This window comes from Puma concolor, chromosome D1 (assembly GCF_028749965.1).
Source record: "Puma concolor isolate L17-30 chromosome D1, mPumCon1.1.hap2, whole genome shotgun sequence".
Taxonomy (NCBI): Eukaryota; Metazoa; Chordata; class Mammalia; order Carnivora; family Felidae; genus Puma; species Puma concolor.
This window is the reverse complement of record NC_141676.1, coordinates 101,775,338-101,791,639: the sequence shown is the minus strand read 5'-3', so window position 1 is coordinate 101,791,639 and position 16,302 is coordinate 101,775,338. Positions and strand designations below refer to the sequence as shown.

The following is a 16,302-nucleotide window of genomic DNA, read 5'->3' as shown; positions in this document are numbered from 1 at the left end:
ATAGTTTCTGTTTCTCTGCTGAAAATTCTTATTTGTTCACTCCTTGAGAGCATATTTTTTATGTCCTTTTTCATGGTTAAAGTAGATGCTTTGAAACTCTTGCCTGCTGGGGCACCTGGGTGGCTCAGTTGGTTACGCGTCCGACTCTTGATTTCAGCTCAGGTTCTGATCTCATGGTTCATGGGTTCAAGCTCCATGTCCACTGCACTGTCAGTGCAGAGCCTAATTGGTATTCTGTCTTTCTCTCTGCCCCTCCCTGACTTGCTCTCTGTGTCTCTCATAATATAAATAAAATAACTTTAAAAAATGAAGTAAAATAAAATTCTTGCCTGCTAATTACAGCATCTTGGTGACCCTGAAGTTTCTGTTCATTGAGTTTTCTTTTTTGTCAACCAGGAGTTGGAATCAGAAAAATTGTCCTAAATAAAAAACCAGCATAAAAGTTACACACTTTATGATTCTATTTACATGAACTTCTAGGAATGACAAACCAATAGTGAGAGAAAGTAGATCAGTTATTGTCAGTGGGTCAGGGTAGAGGGAAGAGATTGATTGCCATATCGTGTTCAGGGTGTGCAGACCATATAGTCTCTGTTGCATCTACTCAACTCTGTTGTTGTAGCATGAAAGCAGCCATGGACAATATGTAAATAAAATGAGCATGACTATGTTACCCCCCAAAACTTGGTTTATAAAAATAGCTGGCAGCCTGAATTTGACCCACAGGCCATAGTTTACCAACTCCTGCTCTTGACTGTGGATCATATTTCCTGTTTCTTTGTATGTTGGTAATTTATGGTTAAATCCTGAGTATTGTGAATAGTATATTGTAGAGACTCTGGATTTTGATATATTTCTCCAAAAAGTCTTGATTTTTTTTTTCCATTTTTAAGTCATTATTATTTTTTTAACTTGTTTCATTTTTTATTTTTTTTAAATTTACATCCAAAGTAGTTAGCATATAGTGCAACAGTGATTTCAGAAGTAGATTCCTTAATGCCCTTTACCCATTTAACCCATCCCTCTCCCACAACCCCTCCCGTAACCCTCAGTTTGTTCTCTATATTTATGAGTCTCTTCTGTTTTGTCCCCCTCCCTGTTTTTATATTATTTTTGTTTCCCTTCCCTCATGTTCATCTGTTTTGTCTCTTCAAGTCCTCATATAAGTGAAGTCATATGATTTTTGTCTTTCTCTGACTAATTAGTGTAATACCCTCCAGTTCCATCCACGTCGTCGCAAATGGAAAGATTTCATTCTTTTTGATTGCCGAGTAATACTCCATTGTGTGTGTGTGTGTGTGTGTGTGTGTGTGTGTGTGTGTGTGTGTGTACACACCACATCTTCTTTATCCACTCATCCATCGATGGACATTTGGGCTCTTTCCATATTTTGGCTATTGTTGATGGTGCTGCTATAAACATGGGGGTGCATGTGTCCCTTTGAAACAACACACCTGTATCCCTTGGATAAATGCCTAGTAGTGCAATTGCTGGGTCGTAGGGCAGTTCTGTTGTTAGTTTTTTGAGGAACCTCCATACTGTTTTCCAGAGTGGCTGCACCAGCTTGCATTCCCCAAAAAGTCTTGATTTAAAAAAAAAAACAAAAACATTTGTCTTATTGAGCTATTTCCTTAGCTAGACTTAAACATCATACCCTTGTTTGATGTGCAGCAGCTGTGGTCTCTGTTAAATTTATTTAGCTGTGACTGGTGAATCTCTTCTGTGAGACCATGACCTGGACTGAAGTCAGATGTTTAACCAACAGAGCCACCCAGGTGCCCCATTAGATGCTAGTTCATTATCAGATGTGTGTTTTGCAGATATTTTCTCCTATTCTGTGATTTGCCTTTGCATTTTATAACAGTGTCTCTTGAAATGCAGAAATTTAAGTTTTGATGAAATCCAGTTTTCCAGTTTACTAGGTTTTTTCTTTCGTGGCTCATGCATTTTGTGTCCGAAGAAATCTTAACCCAAAGCAAAAGTACATTTAATTAGAAGAATTACAGTTGTTTACATTCTTGTAAGTCTCTTTAGTGGAAGAAGCTTAATTCTCCTATCTACTTCTACATTTAATCTTTTGCAGTACGTTGTGGTTTTTTTTTTTTTTTAAGTTTAGTTGTTATTTATTTTGAGTGGGGGGAAGGGCAGAGAGAGAGAGAATTGCAAGCAGGCTCCACATTGTCAGCATGGAGCCTGTCTCAGGGCTCGATCTCACAAACTGTGAGATCATGACCTGAGCCCAGATCCAGAGTCCGACCTTAACTGACAGAGTTCTCCAGGCGCCCCTGCAGTATGTTGTTTTGATTGAAATATGTGAAGAAAATCTGGTGATACACAGATAGTTGGAAAAGGGAAGGGTGTTTTAATAGCCTTTTTTAAAGATAATTGTGGATATTTTTGATAGTACCCCAAAACTTGACTGGTATCTTAAAGGTTAGTTGAATCTGTTGGCTTAAGTTGCACTTTGAATGGAATTTTAACTGTGTTGTGTAGGGGAGGACAAACCCTTCCTTCTACCCTGTTGGGTTTAATGTCTGAGGCCCATTTAATTGACAGAGATTAACAGGAGTAAGAAAACAACCCATAAGTACAACATGCATACACATGTGGAAGAGCTCAGTGATGAGTAGCTGAAAAGGGTGGTTAGAGTTCGGGCTTATCTACCATCTTAATAGGTGAGGGGGACAGGGAGAGAGGTACTTACGGGAAAACAAGGGACTTCTTAGGAGGGTGGGGAGAAAAGACATTTATGGGACTTTTTGGAAAGATAAGTGGCTTTTCAGGAAAACAAACTTAAGCTTATGATAACAAAAGTTCGTGATAATATTTGTCTGTAGGTATGAGTGGTTTCTTTCTTCTTCAGGGCCATAAAACTCTCTTGGAGAAGGGATTTAGGGTAGTTTTTATTCATGTTCTCTCTCCTGGGAGTAAGTCTGCTCTGAAGAAGAATTTATGACATCCTTATTTCCCAGAAGTTGCTGCTTTTAGGAAGATAAGGGAAGCTCCCAGAAGGTTTTTTTTTTCTGCATCTCTTGAACCTCAGATGTCTTCAGCTTCGAATAATTTTTATGCCAGCTCTGAGGTTCTGACTGGGTTCCATAGTTGATTTGGTAGCACAGTGCGTTGATAATTTGGAAACTATTGGTTTAGAATTATTCAGACCTTCTAAGTGTTGGCACAGTTTACCGTATAGCATATGAAGAACCTCATTTGTTGATGTCACCATCGATTTCGTCACAATAGTCTTTACCTAGTGGGAATCTCGCAAGCTCCCAGTGGCTGGTACACATTTTCCAAAGTACTAATTTTTGCCCGAAAGCTCAAAATTGGTTGTCGGTGATAAATATTGTCAGTTGTTTCCTTTGAAATAGCAGGAGTACGCCACTCATTTTCAAGGACATGTCTGCCAGACACTCAAGTTCAAATAACCATGGTTTGTCTCTCAGTGGTTCTTATAAGTAAAAATGGTATTTCATGAAAAAAGAGGCTAGTTCAACTCACAAGTCAAATGGTCTCACGAGTGCTTTTCCATGAGACAGCCATATACTTTGGTCTGTAGCATTTTATCAAACAGTATTTTAGAAATGTTTATTTTTAGAGGTTGAGATTTAATAAAATTATCACACTCTATGGCTTCATCACAACATCGTTAAGTAAAGCTTAAACCATGAAAATAAAAAGTCATTCAGCTTAGATTATGGGAGCATAACTTATGTTTGTTGCCAAGAATTCACATACAACATTATCTTTGATGCTTAGTTGGCCCGTACTAGACGAATAAAAAAATAGCAAGTCTAATTGCGTCTGTAGATTTGTCGGTTTGTAAAGCAAAATTACAATTCTTCAGATGAGATCTTAACTAAGTCTCAAATTTGCAGCAGAATCTTTAATTTGATGAGTTACTGTATCATCAAAAAGTGACATTGCCATCGTTTATTTTGCTGACTTTTCATCCAGCAGGCATGTAGCAATGTCAGCTGGACAAGGCTGTGCTTCTCTGGTTAATGCAGTACAGTAGTTTCCCTGGCTTAGATGCTTCGGTGGCTTTTTCATTTCTGGTTTGAAAGCCTTTAATGAGATTTTTATGAATTTTAAAGACTTCATCACATCTGCTTTTAAAATAGTTCCTTTTTCTTTAAAGTCTGAATGATCTCAAAATGTCACTATAACTTAACTGGCACAATATAATTAGAAAATGTTCTGTGGCTTAAGATACAGTAAAGTAAATTGTGAGCGTCTATAAAGTCAAGGGAAAGATGGCTTTTGTCGTACTTTGGTTTCTTATTTATAATTTTGCCCAATTTCTTTGGAGTAGATTCTTTCCATGAGTCAGAAAACTGTAGGTCACTGCATCCTTTTTAGGATCTGTGAGATGTATACATTGCAGCTATGGGTTGAGAAAATGAGTCTTCTCGTCTCCCTTTTTTGAGCCAGTGATTCATTTTTCAATGTAAGAGGAAAGTACAGATAAATTTCCATTTATTTTAGAAAAAGTTAAATTGTAAAGTAATACATTTTAGATAGAACTTAAAAATGAGAACATTTTCAGGACATCTGGGTGGCTGAGTCAGTTAAGCGTCTGACTTCAGCTCAGGTCACGATCTCGTGGTTTGTGGGTTCGAGACCTGCATTGGCTCTGTGCTGACAGCTCAGAGCCTGGAGTCTGCTTCAGATTCTGTGTTTCCCTCGCTCTCTCTGCCCCTCTCCCAGTCGCATACATGCTCTCTCTCTCTCTCAAAAATAAACATTAAGAAAAATTTTTTTCATTTAATGAGAAATTTTTTAAAAATTAGGGCGCCTGGGTGGCGCAGTCGGTTGAGCGTCCGACTTCAGCCAGGTCACGATCTCGCAGTGCGTGAGTTCGAGCCCCGCGTCAGGCTCTGGGCTGATGGCTCAGAGCCTGGAGCCTGTTTCCGATTCTGTGTCTCCCTCTCTCTCTGCCCCTCCCCCGTTCATGCTCTGTCTCTCTCTGTCCCAAAAATAAATAAACGTTGGAAAAAAAAAAATTTAAAAATTAAAAGAAATTATTGTAAACAAAATGATAAGTTCTTGTTTCTACCTAGATGCCTGGAGAACTTGGAAATTTTACAGTGATTATTTATTGGACAATAATGAGATTATAAAGATTATAGCAAGTATAGAGATAGCTATAAAAGCACAACAGAAGTACTGAGAAGGGAAAAAAAATTGAGAGCTTAAATTATGCCTTCAACCTACTATTTTAAGACATGTTAGAAAACATAAGAATACAGAAGCATATATTCCATTAGCCATCAGTGATGATACTGTCATGTGTTGTGTAGCCTAGGTCAGGAAAATCCATTGTAGACTCATGAGGGGATGAGACTGACAAAGGCAAGTAATTTTAGTGTTACTCTGAAATTCGTTTTTGCTTCATAGACCAGGCCCTCAAAGGTTTTGGGGACTGGGGACTATGTTTTGCAAACTGCTGTTCTAGATTATTTCTTCTATATCTAGGGCTTCCGCTACTGTCTTTATGGTCGTGACCTTGATCTGTACCCCTTGCCCAGACTACACCCCTGAACGTTAGACTCCTGCATCCACTGCCTGCAACTTTCTGGACCACTTCTCAGCTGAATGCTCTCTTACTCTTTGGCCTTTGCACATACTGTTTGTTCTGGCCAGAATTTCTTTGCTCCTTTTGTTCACCTGGCAGACTCTTGGATTGCGAGTTTCTTGGGGCAGGAACTGGGCATCTTTATATTCCCAGGGTTTAGCATGGTGCCTAGCACACTGTGCTGCTCAGTAGATTTCTTGAATTTTGTTGAATCAAGGAAGAATTCTAGTCTCATAAACAGTACATTCGCAATTGAAGCCTGGGGTAAATATTGCTGCTTATGTCTGATCTCATCCATTCTATATTGGTTAGTGTTAGTGTCCATTTCGGAGTAAAAGATTTTAGATTTTATAACCTCTACCCCCACTTCAGGAGAGCCAACCCCTTCATTCAACAGTTTTTGTTTTGTTTCCTTTTGCCTTGCCTCGAGTATAATATATTCTGAAAGGAAGACATTTGGGCTGAGGACCCATCTTAATTTTTAGCTCTGTGTCTGACTGTTGAGAGGATTTCACAAGACACTTATCATCTGTTTCTCTCCATTAAAATCACTGAATTCCACCACGCCTTGTGGTGGAAAATTCATATGCATATATTTTCGTTTCTCTGAAGGAGGACGTTCTACCATCCAAATGAGATAACTAACATTAAGTTCTTCCTATATGCCAGAGACTGTTCTATGTGTTTTACATATGTTAACTCATAATATACATAACAGCTCTGTGAGAGGTAGACTCTCGATATCCCCATTTTGTTAGGGTAAGTAACTTGCCAGAGGGTCGCATAGATAGTAATAGGGCCTGGATTTGAACTCAGAGCTTAGTTTTTGGCTCCAGAGGCCATGCTTTTAACTACTCTGAGTAGCTTCCTCTTCAATCTAGGTACATTATTTTTATCATTAACCTTTGTTAGTATACATGCACAGATGCTTACAATAGTATTTATAATTGTCAAATTGAAAATAACTTAATACCTAAATAGATAATGGTATGTATGTACAGTGGATAGTTATTTAAAAATTCACATTTTGGGGGCGCCTGGGTGGCTCAGTCAGTTAAGTGTCCTACTTCAGCTCAGGTCATGATCTCACAGTCTGTGGGTTCAAGCCCCGCGTCAGGCTCTGTGCTGACAGCTCAGAGCCTGGAGCCTGCTTTGGATTCTATGTCTCCCTCTTTCTCTGACCCTGCCCCCGCTCACACTCTGTCTCTCTCTCTCAAAAATAAATAAACACTAAAAAAATTTTTTTTTTTTTTTTTTTTAAATTTTTTTTTTCAACGTTTTATTTATTTTTGGGACAGAGAGAGACACAGCATGAACGGGGGAGGGGCAGAGAGAGAGGGAGACACAGAATTGGAAACAGGCTCCAGGCTCCGAGCCATCAGCCCAGAGCCTGACACGGGGCTCGAACTCACGGACCGCGAGATCGTGACCTGGCTGAAGTCGGACGCTTAACCGACTGCGCCACCCAGGCGCCCTAAAAAAATTTTTTTAATAAAAATAAAAATTCAGGGGCGCCTGGGTGGCTCAGTCGGTTAAGCGGCCGACTTCAGTTCAGGTCATGATCTCGTGGTCCGTGAGTTCAAGCCCTGCGTCGGGCTCTGTGCTGACAGCTCAGAGCCTGGAGCCTGTTTCAGATTCTGTGTCTCCCTCTCTCTGACCCTCCCCCATTCATGCTCTGTCTCTCTCTGTCTCAAAAATAAATAAATGTTAAAAAAAAAAATTAAAAAAAATAAAAATTCACATTTTTGAAGAATACTTAATGATATGTAAAAATACTATAGGTTAAAAAAGTAAGACAAAGGTCACAGTTTCTGTTTGAAAGTACACATAATGGATTTATATGTTACATATGTATACATAAATATACAAATATTTAAAAGACTGGAGAGAAGTATAATAATGATTTTTTTGTGAGTATTGTAATTGTGAGAAATTGAATTAAAAAAATACTTTAGGGGTGCCTGGCTGGCTCAGTCAGAAGAGCATGCAGCTCTTGATCTTGGGGTCATGAGTTTGAGCCCCACAGTAGAGATTAAATAAATAAACTTAAAGAAAACTTTATTAAAAAAACTTTTTTTAATGTTTATTTATTCTTGGAGAGAGAGAGAGACAGAGCACAAGCAGGAGGGAGACACAGAATCCAAAGCAGGCTCCAGGCTCTGAGCTGTCAGCACAGAGCCTGACGTGGGGCTCGAACCCACAAAGCGCGAGATCATGACCTGAGCCAAAGTCGGATGCTCAACCGACTGAGCCACCCAGGTACCGTCCCCCCAAAAAAAACTTTAAAAATAACATTTGTTTTGGGGGGTGCCTGGGTGGCTCAGTTGGTTAAGTGTCCGATTCTTGGATTTGACTCGGGCCATGATCTCACAGTTTCATGGGTTCGAGCCCTGCATCAGGCTCTGCTGGCAGCAAAGCCTGCTTGGGGTTTTCTGTCTCCCTCTCTGTGCCCCTTCCCTACTCGTCCTGTCTTTGTTTCTCTCAAATAAATGAATGAACTTAAAAAAAAAAAATAACATTTTTTGGATACTTCACGTGTGCTGGGTAGCATATTAAATTCTTCATGTGTGTTTTCTCAGTAAATTCTCCCATCAGTCCCATGATGTAGGTATTACTCATTTTTCAGATGACGAAACTGAATCCTAGGACAATTAAGTTACTTGTCTAGGGTCATACAACCAATAACTAAAGGAGTTGGAGCCTCTATATGAGACTCTTTTATATTTTCTAAAGTTTTTATAATTTGTATTATTTGCATGATCAAAAATAAAGTTAATTTTAAAAAGTATGCAAAAATTGGGAACTACAAGTCAGACTTACACAGTCTGCTATTTACTTATTTGAACCATTGATTCCCTGAACTAGCTATGCAAAATAACAGAAGTATGGGACTAGAAAGAAATTAGACCAGGAATTAGAAAAGTTAAAATAGACTCACTGGTTTCTCTTGTACCAAGGATTTTTATGACCATCTACTATGGGGAACGGATTCTTTTTCTAGGGTGGATTACAGATCTGCTGCATATGTTAGAGGCTAGTTACCATTTGATGAAGTTGAGCACTTTTGACTGTTTAAAAATTCTTTGACCATTTTTGTGGTGATGGTTAGCAGTTCCTTTTGTCTTGTTGGATCCTGGTGAGGTAGATGTGGCCATTGCCCCACAGAAGATTTTTGTGTGTGAATCTGTGGAATGTCTGCATGGACTTGGTAGAAGGATTTTTCTTATATAAATGTGTACCTGTGTTTGATAAATGTGTTTAATGAAAGAGACACTCAGTGACCATCTGTAATCTTCAAGAATACCATCAATCACAGAAGGCAGCTGTCATGTTTTTCTACATGTTATCCCATTGTCAGGGAGTGACCAGAAAAGCTAAATGGATCATTGATTGACCCCGTGGCATAGTTCACGTGTTCTTACGGTTAGAGAATTCTGACTCCTCTTGTGTATTTTACTTGAGGAGTATGTGTTGTAGCAGGAAAACACAACTGCCTATGAACTTCTGTCTAAAGAAGTAGTAGAGAATTCCTCTTTTGGCAGGATGTTAGTTTGGGAAGGACGACACATAGAGATTAAGAAGAAAATCCCTACCTGGTCATTTCTATCTATCTGACCTTGTCAGTAGAGGGACAGACTACTGTTTGTGAATCAGTGAATGGTTGTATGTGTCACACACATACACACCCACCCTTTGTCTGTGAAATGGGGAGCAGGGCTCTGTGAAGGGTCAGATGTAAGGAGAAGGCACCTCAAAAACTTGGTAAGTGGATCACTCCCTTTCCTATGTGTGAAGCTACCAAAAAAACAGAAGAGGACTAAAATTATTTATTTTACTGAAGAAAAGTGTGAACATTTTTCTTAAGATGTAACTCTTCCTGACCTTTTCTTCTTCTTCTTCTCAACTTCTAAAAATACAGTGAAAAAATTTCAACATTCCCATATTCTTTCCCACTGATCTGGATACTCCTTTGCCTTTCAGCCACAAAACTTAACTATAGTCCAGTGTCATGTAAGGAGCTCCTCCTGCTGGCTCTGTTCCTGTGGTCCTGAGTAGGGTGCTTGACCCTCCACATTCTGCAAAACCCCTCAGAACAGGCACACGGGGCAGTTGGTCACCTGACCCTGAGTGGGTATATTACATTCTAGGGATGGGGCTGGGAGGGCGATGTAAGAAGGGAGGAAACTGATGGAAATATGAAACCCTGAGATGTGAAGAGAGCATTTTTTCCTTCTGAAGAATGTTTACTATGGCTAAGAAAATAGGATAATCGGTAAGCCGGTATCTGTATGCCTAGAAGTGATTCAGTGCTTGCTGCATTAGAAGTGGGTATTAAGCGGGACCCGTGTTTGGTCCTGCATTCTTCATACGCGTACTAAAAGACAAGTTGAGAAAGAAGAGGAATGCGATATGGTTCCGAGCCCTCCTCGAACATAGAGCATTCTGCGTTCATTGGGTTTTGTCCTCGGGCACTTTTTCCTGCTCTTGGTAATGTTTTTTTTTTAGCAAATGGAGACATGAACATTTGTGTTTTCAAATATGGGGCCTTTATGCAGTTACAGACCACTTTAAACATTCTGCTCCTAGATCTATATTAATACTTACAGTAAGACTTCCTGTAACATACCTGCTAGATCAATTTCAGGTTTACTTTTGCCTTGATGTCCCTTAGCAATCTTGTCTTTCTCTCCTTACTCTTGTTCTTGGTTTCTTACCTTACAGAGAAGTGTGGGAAATGGAACTAGATAGACTCAAGAATCAGGATGGCGAAATAAATCGGAACATTATGGAAGAGACAGAACGGGCCTGGAAAGCAGAGGTGAGAAGAGTTCTGTGTGGAAAGCCTTGATATGAAGCTTCCAGATAATAGAACCTGTTGTCTTAGAGTACACTATAGTACCTTATATAACATAGTATACTATATATATAATATAGTATATTTTAGTGTCATATGGTGTTGTACTATTATATATAGCATAGTGTAGTATTCTACCACTAAGCCATACAAGTGTTCTACCATATAGCCACTATGTAAGCATTTGGTTTCTTAAAAAAAAAATTTTTTTTTACATTTATTTATTTTTGAGAAACAGAGTGAGACAAAGCATGAGTGGGGGAGGGGCAGAGAGAAAAGGAGACACAGAATCTGAAGCAGCCTCCAGGCTCTGAGCAAGCGGTCAGCACAGAGCCTGATGTAGGGCTCGAACTCACAAACTGAGATCATGACCTGAGCCGAGTCGGATGCTCAACCGACTGAGCCACCCAGGCGCCCCTAAGCATTTGTTTTAACTTCGTGTTTAGCTTCAGGTCTATAAAATTAACAAAGTATCTGTGTGTGTATGTGTGTGGTTTCCTCAGATCTTATCACTAGAGAGTCGGAAAGAGTTGCTGGTATTGAAACTAGAAGAAGCAGAAAAAGAAGCAGAACTGCACCTCACTTACCTCAAGTAAGTACCTTCCCATTCTAGAGTCAAGGTCCTGCAGTTTTGTGTTTTGTGTATGTGTGTGTATGTTGAGCGGGGCGCAGGGGCGGGGTAGGGGGGTGGAGGGGGAGTTGTTTTGTTAGGTTTTTCAAACCCTAGGCCAGCTCATCTGGCATTTGGTCTGTCTTCGCAGGAATTTCAAGGCCATCCTTGTCTGCACACTAGTCATTGTTCAGTGATTTCTCTTACCGTATTTTATAGCTTTGTATTTTTTATTGTATTGGTTCCGGTTGGATAAACAGTATTTCTTTATGGTGTCAAAGCATAACGGATATCTTTGGAGACTTGTTTCTCGCGCAGTCATTTCTCTTTCTGCCGTGGAATCTGGAGGGCCCTTGTGGCATTTCCAGGCAGACCAAAAACCCTCTGTGGTGGGTCCTCTTTCTTTAATAATTGGCTTAAAAAATGCTTAGAATGAAGCAGATGACTTAGGGCCCTGGCCGCCTCCTGCACCTGGTCTGACCTCGCCAGGCCTGTTAGCCTGACACTGTCCTGCTATCTCAGAGAGTCGGGAGCAGGGCTTTCTTCAATTCTGTAAATTCCTGTTGGTTTCTTGAAAGGTCAACCCCCCCAACACTAGAGACCGTTCGTTCCAAACAGGAGTGGGAGACAAGGCTGAATGGAGTTCGGATGATGAAAAAGAATGTTCGGGTAAGTGTTGTAATGGGTGATGGTTGAGCGAGGGAGTTCAGTCTGTGCTGATACCCTGGTGATAGGGACGGACCTTGTACGTTGTCACTTAGGGTCGGCTCTGCCCTTGCCTTTGCTCTTCTGATACTGGTTGGTGTTCTCTCTCTAGAGCCTACTCGAGTCAGCAGAAAGGATAATCCTTTCCTTTCTCTCTTTTCCAGGACCAGTTTAATAGTCATATCCAGTTGGTGAGGAACGGAGCCAAGCTGAGCAGCCTTCCTCAAATCCCGACTCCTACTTTGCCCCCACCCCCATCAGAGGTGAGAGGGCCAGCGTGGGGGAGGCTACCTTTCTGTGCTGCCAGCACAGCCAGCCTTCACTTGTTCCTTTTATGAGGAAATTGGTTTCATTACTGGTATCATAACGTTGTTGTTATTATCGGTATTATTTGGCATAAGAATTGCTCACTGACATCTCCAGTTTCCTAAACTTTTATTTTCTTCTTTTCTCTCTCGTCCTCTACCTCTGCCGCTCTACAGACAGACTTTATGCTTCAGGTGTTTCAACCCAATCCTTCTCTGGCTCCTCGGATGCCCTTCTCCATTGGGCAGGTCACAGTGCCCATGGTTATGCCCAGCGCAGATCCCCGCTCCTTGTCTTTCCCAATCCTAAACCCTGCCCTCTCCCAGCCCAGCCAGCCTTCCCCGCCCCTTCCTGGCTCCCATGGGAGAAATAGCCCTGGCTTGGGTTCCCTCGTTGGCCCCCACGGTCCACACATGCCCCCTGCTGCCTCCATCCCACCTCCCCCAGGCTTGGGCGGTGTTAAGGCTTCTACTGAAACTCCCCGGCCCCAACCAGTAGACAAACTGGAGAAGATCCTGGAGAAGCTACTGACTCGCTTCCCACAATGCAATAAGTAAGTGTCTTTCAGGACTGATTAAAAATTTGTAAGAGAAATGTCTGTGGGTTAAAATAGGAGAGGTTTCATGGATATTTCCCACGAGTATAGCATAGAATTTCTCTCCCTCGACATTTGGTTTCTTAGGGCCCAGATGACCAACATCCTTCAGCAAATCAAGACAGCACGGACCACCATGGCAGGCCTGACCATGGAGGAACTGATCCAGTTGGTAGCTGCACGACTGGCAGAACATGAGCGGGTGGCAGCCAGTACTCAGGTAAGAAGGGCTACTTGGGGGAGAACTCAGACCTGCTGAGATGTTAGGGAAAGGACAGATTTCAGGGAAATTGGGGGTGGCCGACAGCACTGCAGCCAGGATTATCTACTCTGGTTTCTTCCTTTGTTGGACTGGGAAATAAATGATTTCTTTTTGTTACCTGCTGGGTTGCTCAGACTCCCTCTCCTTACTCTGACGATGTTTCTGCCCACAGCCACTTGGTCGGATCCGGGCCTTGTTCCCTGCTCCATTGACCCAAATCAGTACCCCAATGTTCTTGCCTTCTGCCCAAGTTTCGTATCCTGGAAGGTCTTCACATGTAAGGCTCTTTTTCTTTGAAAACCGGGATGTGGAGGAGCTCGGGGGTGAGGAGGGAACAGGTTCACAGGTGGAGTGCGGGAAAAAACCATAATCTCAGTAGCTGGGTCATTGGCAGCCCCTGCTGAGAAAATGCAAGTACTCTGGCAACAATCTGTCTTTGAACTTTTCCTTCTTTTGGTGTGAAATCTTTTTGCGACATCGAAATAGTAGAACGGAATCATGGGCATAAAAGGCAAGGAGACCCAGAGGTTCCTCACTCTTTGGCCGTCCCTCCTCTGTTCTGCAGGCTCCAGCCGCCTGTAAGCTGTGTCTCATGTGCCAGAAACTTGTCCAGCCCAATGAGCTGCATCCAATGGCGTGTTCCCATGTGCTGCACAAGGAGGTGGGTGCTATAGACCTTCTTCGTTTCTACTGTTCCTTTTCTGAATTTTTCATGAACGTGTTGCTGTGTTGATGGTCATCATTAATATCTCAGCATGAGGTTTTCAGTAAATTGTGGCTTAAATGATCAGCAGGATTCAGAATACTGGCAGCTAGGATCTCCCAGCTTCCTGTTACCCTATTCGCTTTAGGGGACTGGATAAGCAGTTCATCCTAGAACACAGATTACTTACTGTCTTGGAACGCCGACAATAAGACATACATTTCTAAGCACTGTTTCAAATATAGCATTGTCAGGAGACTTTGCTTAGATGAGAAGAAGGGAATAGGGAACCTGAATATGAGATTAGGAAATCCATTAACAAAATAGCTTGGAGACCTGCCTATTAGAGATTATCTTCGCAAACTGACAGGTTATTCCTATCTCGTAGTATGTTACCAGGCAGAGTTAAGCCTCTTAGCAGCAGGGATGATTGCTTCTTTACTATTTTGTTTTGTTCACTTTGATTTCCAAGAGGTAGGAACTGGATTTATATCTAAATTCTTAGTAAGGGAAAATCCTGAATAAGATTTGAGGGTAGTGGGTATTTGGAGATTGGAGCACATCTCCACCTGAATGGATCATGAGAGGAGAAGGCCACACCAAGTATTCAACAAAAAGCAGCTTTACACTATTCTTAGCTGATTGTTAATGTTCCCTGTAAAAAGTACAGTTTCCCCTACTCTGAAGATTCTTTGGGGGAGTAAGAGCCAATGAAATAGCCCATCTGGTCCCCCACAGTAAGAGCTCTTCTGACTTAGTATGCGTTCCTTAGACCTAGTGGACCTCAGTGGTGCTCTCTCCCCTCCTTCCCTCCGTCTTTCCAGATAAACCTGAGATATGTCTTTCTTCCTTTCCAGTGTATCAAATTCTGGGCCCAGACCAACACAAATGACACTTGTCCCTTTTGTCCAACTCTTAAATGACGGACCTGACTGGGGAGGAAGAAGAGGAGAAACTGATGTGAACAGGAAGCGCGGGTTCAAGATTTCTAAAACTCTATATTTATACAGTGACCTATACTCATGCCATGTACATTTTTATTATATAGGTAATGTGTGTATAGAAAGTCTGTATTCAAATGTTCGTAAATGAAAGTATGTATATTATGCAGAAATGGTTGCCCCCCCCCCCCCACCTTGCAATTCCTTTGGGGGATGCAGATTGTAGGTAAGGTGATGTTTAGTTTGCCCTTGAAATTATAATATTCTTGCCTAGGGCTGTTTTCAAGTACATTATAAAAACCATCTAGGAAGCTGCTGTTGCTCTAAGGCCATCCTGCTTTGATTTGGCTCAGCCTCTAGTTAATTTTCTTAAGGCTCATGTATGCAGATTTGAACCCTGGTGCTCACCCGCTGTCCGACCAGATGCCTTGCTTACTGAAAGCCTCCGGAAGCCTCAGTGTTGTTCTAGCCACTCTACTCCAAATGGATAAAATGAGACTGATTGAGGAAAAAAAAATGTAACCCTAATAGTTTGAATTTTCATTGACTATTTTACTGTGTTAACGCTCATTATTTGCACATAGACATTAGGTTTACAGAATATTCTGTTTTACATCAGCAAAATTCACAGTCCAAGAATAACAACATAAGTGGGTCCCATTTCACCCCTGCCCCCCGTGAACTTCTGTCCATCTGACTTCCTGGATAGTCATCTCTTTAGAAACTAGCACAGCCCACAGGTCTTTCCTGGGCCAAGCCATCCCTTGCTGCCACTGCCTTGGCTTCTGATCAAGCTGACAGAGCAACCTTGTGAAGCCCTCATCTCTTCCCCTTCACTTCTGGTCTCTAGTCAGCCAGCCCCCCTCCCCCCTGAAGGTTAAGGCAGTTGGTTAACAACCAAGTTGTTTGGTGACCTTGGGTGAGCTCCAGGCAGGCACTGGGGTGAGGAGATGTCTGTGCAAAATTGCTTGCAGAATGATCTTGGGATGCTGGATTTTAATTTCTGAAGCAAGAGAGTTATGGGGGACACGTTTCCTGTCCTGGGAAAAATGGAGGCCAGAGTGATATGAAAGGAGGTTGGATTTCAAGTTTAGAAGTCATTTTTCTATAGATAGCTATCTAGAACTAGATCATTTTTCCACCTTTGCTTATTGAGCACGTCTGGTTTTTAGGTTCATATGCCTGTGAAAGCTGTGAATCTATTAGAGCTTTGAATCTTTTCCTATCCTTTTATCTTTACTCCTATAGGAAATGGCTTCAGCTTCCTTCTCTTTCGGAACTGAACGAGAAAAAACTAAGTGTTAACTAAAAGAAATTAACTGCAGGGGAAGGACATCATTATATTATCAACAGCTAAATTTTTCCCATTCTGGGACCTGGACATGCTTACTGGCACTAGTAACACCATCAAGGTAGCAAAGACTTTTCCTTTCAGCTCCAGTTAAATTCTCTCCCCTCTGTTTTGTTCTTTTCCTTCTTTGTCCTTCGTTCCTGCCTAGCAGTCTCTTGGCCGTAGACCTTCTCTTCTCTTGCCTTACTTGCTCAGGCTTGTTGACTGTCATCATTTTAAGGAGCTGGACTTCCCAGGACCTCCTGGCATCTTGTAGGGTGATTGAAATGGCCCAAGTACTCCCCTCTGTAGAGGTCAGGTGACCCACTTTCTTTGGTTAATGAAACGTTCATGTCTGCAGGTTGGTAGCTTTCACCAACAGAAGTGTGGCAAAATGGAAGACCAGTTCCTTTGTTA

At 41.6% G+C, this 16,302-nt stretch overlaps 1 protein-coding gene across 4 annotated transcripts in view; it reads left to right on the top strand.

Moving 5' to 3' along the window:
• The window catches only part of RNF214 (ring finger protein 214), a 48,236-nt gene extending 33,131 nt beyond the window's left edge, over nt 1-15,105 (top strand). For all 4 annotated transcript variants that reach the window (XM_086679033.1, XM_086679034.1, XM_086679035.1 and 1 more), the window contains 9 exons: nt 10,301-10,397; nt 10,937-11,025; nt 11,622-11,712; nt 11,913-12,011; nt 12,231-12,607; nt 12,737-12,869; nt 13,084-13,188; nt 13,477-13,572; nt 14,472-15,105. In XM_086679033.1, the coding sequence (XP_086535159.1) occupies nt 10,301-10,397; nt 10,937-11,025; nt 11,622-11,712; nt 11,913-12,011; nt 12,231-12,607; nt 12,737-12,869; nt 13,084-13,188; nt 13,477-13,572; nt 14,472-14,537 (1,153 nt within the window). In that variant the 3' untranslated portion in view covers nt 14,538-15,105. The remainder of the gene's footprint in view (nt 1-10,300; nt 10,398-10,936; nt 11,026-11,621; nt 11,713-11,912; nt 12,012-12,230; nt 12,608-12,736; nt 12,870-13,083; nt 13,189-13,476; nt 13,573-14,471) is intronic.
• The last annotated feature ends 1,197 nt before the right edge of the window (nt 15,106-16,302 follow it).